Source organism: Anarrhichthys ocellatus, unplaced genomic scaffold (assembly GCF_004355925.1).
Source record: "Anarrhichthys ocellatus isolate YVR2014 unplaced genomic scaffold, GSC_Weel_1.0 scaffold1666, whole genome shotgun sequence".
NCBI lineage: Eukaryota > Metazoa > Chordata > Actinopteri > Perciformes > Anarhichadidae > Anarrhichthys > Anarrhichthys ocellatus.
In genome coordinates, this window is record NW_022281640.1 from 1 (window position 1) to 10,187 (window position 10,187).

A 10,187-nucleotide genomic window follows, 5' to 3' on the forward strand; every position below is an offset into this window, starting at 1 on the left:
ACATAAACAGTGATTTAATCTCTCAGAACACAGGAGGTGCTGGTCTACTGCTGCCTCCATCTGTTAGTGTGTTTGTGTGATAGTTTGACTTTAGTGAATCTGAACTCACATTTAAAACACCAAAATCACAAACTAACAGACAGTCAACATTCTCTTTTAACCTCATCTGCAGTCCAAATCATAAACTGTTTCTTTTTACTTTTAGTTCACGCTGCTGCATTCAATTAGGATGAACTTTGTCATAACATGTCAGCTTTAACTTTAACCCTCTCACTCATATCTGCTGCTCAACAGGATTGTGGGTCAGACTGTACGAAGCGGACGTGACGTCACTCGTTGGTTTGTATGGTCTTTTACGTCTTCAACGTTTTTACGCTATTTGTTTTGTACGTTTTTTTGTTTCATATAAGCGACCATAATAGTTAAACTATGTCACAACCACACGCGTTAGAAATATAAAAATTTACATTCGTGTCAAACTACCTTTTGGGGAAAAACTAGCTTCGATTTACATCCGGCTTAACGGCGCTGCGCAAAAATATTTCATAATAAAAGTCATGGAGAGAATAAAATCTGGTGTACCGTTGAGTTTTCATTTTGTATGCTACATTTCTTATATGGTCTATGTTATATTATACATACGTTGTTGTATCTTTACGTTATGGCAAACATAAGTGATTTGTATTAACTCATAAGTACATCGACTTTTAAACTGACATCTGCTTACCGGATGTGTTTTTAGGACTGCTGCGATTGGTCTATACGAAAAGGCTAACTTTCATGTTCAGGCAACTGAAAGTGAACTGAATGAGTTAACGTTAGGACAATGGAGAAGGTGTTATGTGATGTCCACGGTAAGTCTCTTAAAGTTAAAGTTAGCTAACTGTTTGTTATAGAATATAAAGGTTAATATTGTGTGTAACTCGTCCTCTATGTCCACATACAGGCAGCGTGTGTATGTTAAAAACGGGCGTTAAAGACGGACCAAATAAAGGCAGAAGCTTCTACGTCTGTGTTGACAAGCAAGGCTGTGACTTCACTCACGTGGCCCGGTGAGTGAAAGTACTGACGTCACCCTATGAGACCGATTTAGAGACGATGTGTGGGGGGGCTTAGTTCAAGGGTGGACACAGGTACCCTCCACTGCAGGGATATGATCATAAATCATCGTTATGAATAAATAAAGAAGCCTTCAGAATACTGTAGTCCAGCCCAAAAAGTGTCCAAAAATCTGGTTCCTCCAAGTAGAGATTGAGACCAACTCTGTTTATCCAAACATGAGTTATATACAGTTGGTTTGTTTGCTTTGTCTTCACTTTTAATGTAATCACATTCCAGTTTGAATCCGCTCCAGTCAACTATTACTTCATACCAGCTGGGTACGAGTCTGACAATTGCTATTGTCAAAACATAACTGGTTTAATTTCCTGTTTTTGATCTGCATCATCATTATCGTCTCCTCCAGAATCTCCCCGTCCCACTGCCTCCAACATGAAGACTCGATGGTGGAGCTCCAGGCTCTCACCTACAGTCTACAACAGCAGAGCCACAGGTGGATTATTATTATTATTGTTATTAAATGTCTGAAACAGGTAATGAAGAAGTCATTGCTGTTGCAGCTTTACATTTTATGCTTGTCTCCAGCTCATCTTGGTTGTGTTGGACGTTTGGCCTCTCAGTGCCATCGTGAAAGTGTCCTCGTACAAATACTTGAGAGTCAACATAGAAAACCTCCTTTAGCTGGAAAACACACTTTGATAACTTGTGCAATAGATGAAGCACATTATTTACTAAGACAACTGTGTGTGCAATGTCTCTTACTGTATGTTTTCTGATGGTTTTATGTCTGTGATGTTTATTTATTTAAAGCAACAGACTGCAGCACTGTGTCCAATGCAAACTTCCCCTTCATGGACAATCAACGTTTAGCTATCCATCTATTCTCCTTTTCCAGGTTGTACTACAGATGCATTGTGGGTAAAAAAGCAGCCCAGAAGTGGTGTGGAAACGTTCCGTGGACTGCAGTAAGACACCATACACACTTTTTATTATTTATATACATTAAAACACTTTTATCTCTTCAAATCATCACACACTCATGTTCAGAACTTTATGTAGAATGTTTGTCACAATCCCAACGTTTCAAAAGAAACTGTGGGAAATTACTTTAGAGATATAACTGGACAAATAAACACCATGAACTCCACAGTTTGAGTCCAGCCAGGAGTCTCATGTTCCGCTGTCTCTCTGCTTCCCATTTTTAAAGTATCTGTCCTCTTCCATCATTGCAGCCCGAGAAGGAAAAGAGAAACCCTCTATCCGACACGCAGCTGCAGCCATCTTGCCTGCCGCCCGTCCGAAACCCCTTCAAAGCCTCCGGCAAGATGGACGAGGACTCTGAGTGGAGGAGGATGCAGCGTGGTGGGAGCGAGGAGAAGAGGAACGAGGAGAAGAGGAGCGAGGAGAGAGACGGCGGGGCGAGTCACAAGGCCGAGGGAGGAGAAAGTCGTCAGAAGGAAAACTCGGCGGATTCATCATACCGAGGCAAACGACTTCCACCGGGGATGAAGGTAAAGAAGAGAGTTTCAGATGAGGAGAAGAGTCCCAAAGCTAGCGGTGTGGAGAAACTGACCGATAAAGTGAAAGACAAGACTGAAGAGAACCACACTGAGACGGGAAGAGCAGGAAACGTGGTTTCTACCTCCAGTGTCAAGGCTGTTCATCCAGAGAAAAAGAATCCAGCCTCACGGGATCCTCACAAGGACTCAACTCAACAACCAACCGAGGGTGGAACCGGTCTGGTTGAACAAACTACAAAAGAGAGCGTCTCTAAATCTGCACCCAGGAGCAGCAGAGACTCTGATAAAACCAGGAAGTCCAGTCCAACCCAAATCCACCAAGTCGACGATGACGACGACGACGATGATGTCGTGGTGGTGTCGGTGAAACCCGCTGCTCAGAAAACTCCTCCTGTCTCTGCCGTTCAGAAGACGCTGACCGCCTTCGCTGGGTTCCAGCCGGCGTCTAAAGTCAAGGGTCAGCCGGAAGACCTGCACGACCTCCACACGGCTCAGCTCCAGCAGAAGAAGGTGAAGGAAGCGACACGTCATTACCTCGTTGTGTCCAGTCAGATGTGTCAGAATGGTCTTTTATCTGGTAGAAAGTCTCTTAGTACTTATAGATAGTATTTAGTTTAGAAGATGGAGAACAAAACACTGTTCAATGGTTCAACCAGACCGACAGCTTAAAGAGACATTACATTACAGTCATTTAGCAGACGCTTTTATCCAAAGCGACTTACAATTCAGAGTCTATCACATTTCTACACCGTAGGCACAACCAAGGGAGCAATTTTGGGGTTAAGTGTCTTGCTCAAGGACACGCAACTAGCAGAGCCGGAGCCGGGGATTGAACCGCCGATCCTCTGATTGAAAGACGGCCCTGCTATCCACTTAGCAGGGCCACTTAGTTCACAGTCCGTCCGTCTCCCCCCCCCCCCCCCCCCCAAAGATCAGTCTGAGAAACAGTTGAATTAAAAGAGAAGAAATCAGCAGTTATTGGTGAGAGAAACTGGAAGCTTACATCTGATCATTTTGCACTAAAGTTCTTAATAAAAAAAGAGAACTTTTCATTTTTCAAGTGTTTAATTCACACAAAATATACTGAAACAGGCTTTACCATGTGGTTACTTTATATACTATGTATACATATATTGAAATACCAGGAAACATGCTACATCATTATACATATATATGTATATTACATATATATGTATATACTGTATATGTAATACCTTTTATACCTAAGGTATATATATATATACCTTTTGGCCATATCTCCTAGCCCTATGAACAACTTCCTGTTTCACAATAAAGAACCCAAAAACAAGCTGGTATTAACAGGCAAACGTCACAATAGAAGGTTAGTCTGAGGTTAGCACTGTTGGAATATCAGCTGAATGAATCACAGTTTAGACCTCTTCAGTCAGAGAGACTCGCTCAATATTTCCAGTTCAATAATGATCTTCTTTTGTTTGTTCCTCCCGTGAAGGCGACTCTGTCGGTGGTGAACGTGGCGGCTCTGCCAGATAAAGGGGAGCGTCTGAGGACTCAGGTGAAAGATCTGGAGGACGCTCTGGAGTCTCTGAGCCTCACTGCTGCTGCTCAGCCTGGTAAAGCACTCACTTAATACAATTAATATTATTATTACAAGTTTCTGAGTTGATTTTGAGTTACTTTCCTGTACTTAACATACAATAAAACTCATCATCACTAAAATACAGAAATGAAGAATGATAAATATCAAAGCTCTATAATATTCTAAACGGGGTGAAACAGTTGAATGTACGTTGATGTATAATCTCTTTCAGGGTCTCAGGATGGAGGTGACGGCGGTGATGCCGGTCTGGGTAGCAGCCAGGTGAACCCTTTCAGCCGGCAGGGCGGCACCATCCTGCTCCCGGCCCCCCCAGCACCGGGCCCCTCCCAGCACCAGGCCTCCAGCAGCTCCCTGGGGCTCCAGCTGAGTCAGGGGTCCACACAGATGTATGGAGGTAGGCCGAACACGGAGGTGGAGGACACTTCTGTCATTGGTTTGGTTTTGGGTTTTTATTCAAAAACATTAAAACCTATGTATTTTAAATCTACGATGGCTTGTTAAGGCCCTGGGTAGAGAGTTATGATTCCTAGAAAAACTCAGTGTATTAAAGTCAGAAAGAAAGAGAACTTCAATATTCTCTGGGATTATTGAATCATAAATATGCGAAATTGTAAGAAACCTTCAGCCACTGTCTGAATTTTGTTCCTTCTACAGTGGAGTTATTACAGTAAGGATGATATTATTTCTCTTACTACATTTCTCTTATTGTGTAGTTATTCTATGAACATGTGTTTTGTACTTCATCCTCATGTTAGACCTGTTGAACGTATCATCTCACCAATGAGTTATCAGATAAATCCTAAACATTGCTGTTTCCAATGTCCTCTTTTTCACCACAATGGCTCTAATATTCCGTTGTAAAAATCCAAATATTAATCTCTGGATTAATTTTGTCTTTTACTGCTTTTTATTCATACAAACACCTTAAACTCTCAGTGCTTCATGTGTTTCCCAGCAAACCCAGAGGTCCAGGCCTTTTACGGAGGCAGGATGACCAACGACCGTCTGCTGGCGGTGAAAAACGCGACATGTGAGACCATCGACCATCTCCACAAGTCCATGGAGTCCTGCCCCGACGCTGAGGCCGAGGTCCCGGACCCCAAAGGCATCAAGGTAACACCTCATCATGTCCTCTTGTGATTGGTCCATTACTGTAATAACATGGTCCTCTTGTGATTGGTTGTCAGGTGTTGCTCCTGGCCCATCAGAAGAGAGCGTTGGCCTGGCTGCTCTGGAGAGAGAACCAGAATCCCTGCGGAGGAATTCTGGGTAAGTTGACCGTTCTTATTAAAGATGAAGATGAGATGGAGTTGGTTTATTATCTCTTCACTGGTGAAAATAAGCCTGTTATTGTGTTCTCTCTCTCCAAAAAAATATAATGCTTTTATTTTAGATTATTTTCATTATCTTTAATCTGGTGTTTAGTTTCTAAATGAATCGTTTGGTCTATAAAATGTCAGAAAATAGTGGAAAAAAACCATCCATCCCAGTTTCTCAAAGTCTAATGTGATGTCTTCAAATGTCTTGTTTTGTCCGAAATCCCAAGAAATTCAGTTCGATATGAAGTAAAACGGCAAAAGCAGGAAATCTCCATATTTTAGAGGCTGCAAATTTAATTTTCTGCCATTTTTTGCATGAAAGAAATGCTTTAACGATGAAACGATTATCAAAATAGTTGGCAATCAGTCGACTTAACGTTGCAGCTCTAATGTAAAGCATTACAGTGGGACACAGTTCATTAGATTTGCCTTTCATTTGTTTACATTTTTATATGGAGAAACTAAAATATCCAGATAAATCTCCCTGTTATTATTGTCAAGTTGATTAATGTGCATTCGTTTTTCTGTGGAAAGAGTTTCACATTTTCTCCTTCATCTTAAAAGCTTCTAATTTGATTTTTAAGAAACAGGGATCTTCCGTACGTAGTCAAATCATTTTCTTTCTCCGTCGTTTCTTCTTCTCTGGTCTCAGCGGATGACATGGGTCTGGGGAAAACCTTGACTATGATCGCTCTCATACTGGCCAAGAAGATCAAAGCTAAAGTGGAAGTTGAGAAGAAGGAAGAGAAGAAGCTGGAGGGCTGGATCTCCAAATCCGGTAACTAAAACCTTTTTTCTCTCACTGTGCAATCATGACGTAACAACAGAGTTCACCTCCAGAACTCAGGATGATCTGATGAGTTTGGTTTTCGATCATCCAGACTCCGGCCTCGTGGTTTCTAAAGGCACCCTGATCATCTGTCCCGCCTCCCTGATCCACCACTGGAAGAGGGAGATCGAACGACACGTGAAGACGGGCAAGCTGACGGTGTACCTGTACCACGGACCCAACCGGGAGAAAAGGGCCAAAGTGTGAGGGAACCACGCACACATTCACTCCGTTATCTGTGTTCCTGTACAGAACGTTAAACACACAGACAGAGACTCAGAGGTTTGACAATATTCACTTTTAAAATGGGGCTACAAACAATCAACAGCAACGGCAACCTCCGGTTCTGTCGAGTGAAGCCGATGCTTCATGTGTTAAAGCTGCATTCTCTCTAGTGTCCACCAGGGGGCGACTCCTCTGGTTGTATAGAAGTCTATGAGAAAATGACTCTACTTCTCTCTTGATTTATTACCTCAGTAAACATTGTAAACATGAGTTTATGGTCTCAATCTCTAGTTTCAAGTCTTCTTCAATACAGCATGATGTTCATTTAGTACATTATGGTCCATTTAGAGTCAAACAGACCATAAAGCAGGGGATGCTTTAGGGCGGGCTACACGGTGATTGGCAGGTCTCTACCAGAGACGTCTACAGCGTCTCTTCCTCACTCCTCCTCAGTCCAGATATGGTCACTTCCTGTTCACTGATTGCAGAAAAACAAGATGGTGACGGCAAAATTGCCGAACTCAAGGCTTTTAAACGAACCAATGAGTGATGACGGCAACAGAACATGTAGTTAGGTGTCCTCATAGCAACCTTCAATCAGTTTTAAATACAGACTCCTCTGTTTATTATCTACGACCACCATTAAGGGACGAAGGAGCGAGCATATTTTTGATGACATCAGCTGTAAAAAGGGTCCATCCATAAAGCAGCAATCACACCCAATTCTCTCTGTTGAAGCCCTCACAGTCAAAGTGAATGAAGAGCTATCTCTCCGTCCCTCAGGCTGGCTGATTTTGACGTGGTGGTGACCACGTACAGTCTGGTCTCTAAGGAGATCCCAGTCCAGAAGGGGGACGCTGAAAACCCCTGCAAAGATGCTGATGAAGTGGTGAGTAATATATATATTCATGTTCTGACTGCAGCAGCATTTATCAGCTTTAAAGCTGTAACTTGTAACAAAACATCCAAACTATCATTTTAAATGACTGGATTCTAAGTGTTCAGGAGTCTTTTGGGACCAGAACCAGTGAACTGAGACTCCTGTTCACTTCATCCCACGTTCATCCTCAGCCGCCACGCTCCGCTCCTCTTCTGCGAGTGACCTGGGCCCGGCTGGTTCTGGACGAAGCCCACAACATCAAAAACCCCAAAGTGCAGACCTCCATGGCCATCTGTCAGCTGAGGGCTGGAGCCCGCTGGGCTGTGACTGGTACACCGATCCAGAACAACCTGCTGGACATGTACTCGCTGCTCAAGTAAGACAACGAGTTTTAAAACTGGTAGAAATGTTTACTCTGGACATGTGGGGGGCTTCCAATGGGGGGCCACTTTATATCCAGTGAGGCTGGTGTGTTTAACTTAAAGTAACAGTGAGGAACTTTTATCTGGTCCTCAACCAGTCTGAGTTTAGTCCAGATCCTCTATCAGACCTCCATCAGTCCAGAGACCATCAGAGAGAAGATGGTCTGTTTCTATAGAGTTATTGTTGATGCTCGTCATCGGAGCCACCGGGTCGGATTCTGGTGAAACCAGATGAACTCATGCAGGTTCACCAGAACCTCCTTCAGCTCAGACTCCAGCAGAGACCGGTCCACCGTGGACAGACCCAGATCCTCCAGCAAGAAACTCTACCACCACTTTAGTCCAGACCATTCTGTTTTTATGAAGTTCATCCTCACAGCTCGAGGCGGTTAATTGTAATGAGATTCTGTTCGTTCACCGTCTGTCTCTGTCTTCCAGGTTTCTGCGTTGTTCTCCGTTTAATGAGTTCAAAGTGTGGAAAGCTCAGGTGGACAACGGCTCGAACCGAGGCAGAGAGAGACTCAACATCCTGACGAAGACTCTGCTGCTCCGACGGACCAAAAACCAGCTGGACTCAAAGGGAAAACCGCTGGTAGGGACGAACACGCACACCTTATGAGCTCATTCCATTATGAAGGCCACAACCATCTGTTATTGATTATGAACACTCTGGGTCCTGGTTCCAGGTGTCTCTTCCGGACCGGACCTGCGAGGTGCATCGACTCAAACTGTCCCAGGATGAACAGGCCGTGTACGATGTGGTCTTCGCCCAATCCAGGTAACACGACGCTTTTCTTATTTGTTCATTTAACAGAAGAGTTGTGAGAAAACCAGAGACTGATGTTATGAAGCCTCGAGTTCGGCAATTTCGCTGTCGCCATCTTGGCTTTTTCTCAACCAGTGAACAGGAAGTGATCATATTTGGACTGAGGAGGAGTGACGTAGAGACGCGTAGATGCGAGGTTGCTTCCTGGAGAAAACGGATCCCATATGTTTTTGTGTTGTGTTGCCTTTTCTTAACAACTTAAGATATTTCCTGAACACATTTTATTATCTACTCGCAGTGTGTAAGAATGAAATCGGGACTAATAATGTTCCGTTTAAACTACTCTGACTAAAGGATGCTTATGACATCTCTCAGCTCTAAATGTGTATAACTACATTAAAAAGGCATGTTAAGTGTTTCTGGATGCAGTAGATAGATCAGTAATAACAACATAAATTGATGATTTTCTCTTTTCCTCCAGGTCGACTCTGCAGAACTACCTGAAGAGACACGAAGGGAGCGATGTGACGAAGGGAAACGCTTCCAGTTCTAATCCCTTTGACAAAGGTGACATGTTTGTTTCATGGTCCTCAAACGTGTGTTATCGTGTCTCTCTATAGATGTGTGACTCATTATATGGAATCATATTTGTGCCTCAGCACTGAGGACGCAATCTGACGTTTTCAGCACAGAATTTTTTTGCGGGCGAATAAATTATATTTTATTGAGAAATTATTATCAGAAAGAAGAAGAATTTACAGCTAATCTGAAACTTAGTAGATAACTTCTGCTCCGGCTGTTTCATCTCCAATTGCAAGAAGGATCATTAGAGCGAGTTTACACTTTTACATTTAGAATATTTGTAATGAATGTCTTACTTTTTATTTATTTTTACATTTAAACCTTTTTATTGAGGTTTTCAAATGAAGCTTTGATTGTCTGCCGTCACATTTTCAGATTTCATCAACCTGTAAAATAGAGAAACGTGTTGTTTTGTGCCAACAAGTATGGGTTGAAGCAGAATATTTCATCAGATACAAACATGTTGTGAATTTTGGAAATTATAGCATCCATCTTTTTTTCGCTGCCACTAGTGGAATCTAATTTATACAAATAGTATAAAACTAATAATGTCAGTGTGGTCTGATCTCTATGTGACACGGTGCAGAAATACTGGCTTTAAAAGAAATGAATAAACATGCAAATAAAATAAATAAATGCTGAATTCAGATGAATGAATGAAGCAACAAAATATTCCATACAACCTTTTAAATATATAATTTACCTGAATCATAGTTTGGCCTCATCAAATATGCACTCAGAAATTGTTTTTTTTATCTTATTTTTATTTAAAATTGTAAACAGTATGATGTAATAACATCAACTCTCTCTCCAGTGGCGCAGGAGTTTGGTGTCTCTCAGACTGACGCCGCTGTGTCGACTTCCCAGCAGCCCCAGCAGGCGTCCAGCACCGTCCACATCCTGTCTCTGCTGCTGCGCCTCCGTCAGTGCTGCTGTCACCTGTCGCTGCTGAAGAAGGTACACACACACACACACACACACACACACACACACACACACACACACA

General features: G+C 42.6%; 1 protein-coding gene across 1 annotated transcript; it reads left to right on the forward strand.

The window, feature by feature from the left end:
* Positions 1 to 763: 763 nt before the first annotated feature.
* On the forward strand, positions 764 to 10,154 carry ttf2 (transcription termination factor, RNA polymerase II; the record flags this gene model as incomplete). The annotated part of the gene is made up of 17 exons (XM_031839505.1): positions 764 to 854; positions 947 to 1,052; positions 1,466 to 1,552; positions 1,955 to 2,024; positions 2,292 to 3,089; positions 4,051 to 4,171; positions 4,370 to 4,552; positions 5,114 to 5,271; positions 5,346 to 5,427; positions 6,130 to 6,255; positions 6,359 to 6,509; positions 7,315 to 7,420; positions 7,603 to 7,787; positions 8,272 to 8,425; positions 8,520 to 8,611; positions 9,081 to 9,166; positions 9,996 to 10,154. Coding segments are annotated over exons 1-17 (2,692 nt in total), but the record flags the coding sequence as incomplete, so codon positions are not given.
* Between the last annotated feature and the right edge of the window lie 33 nt (positions 10,155 to 10,187).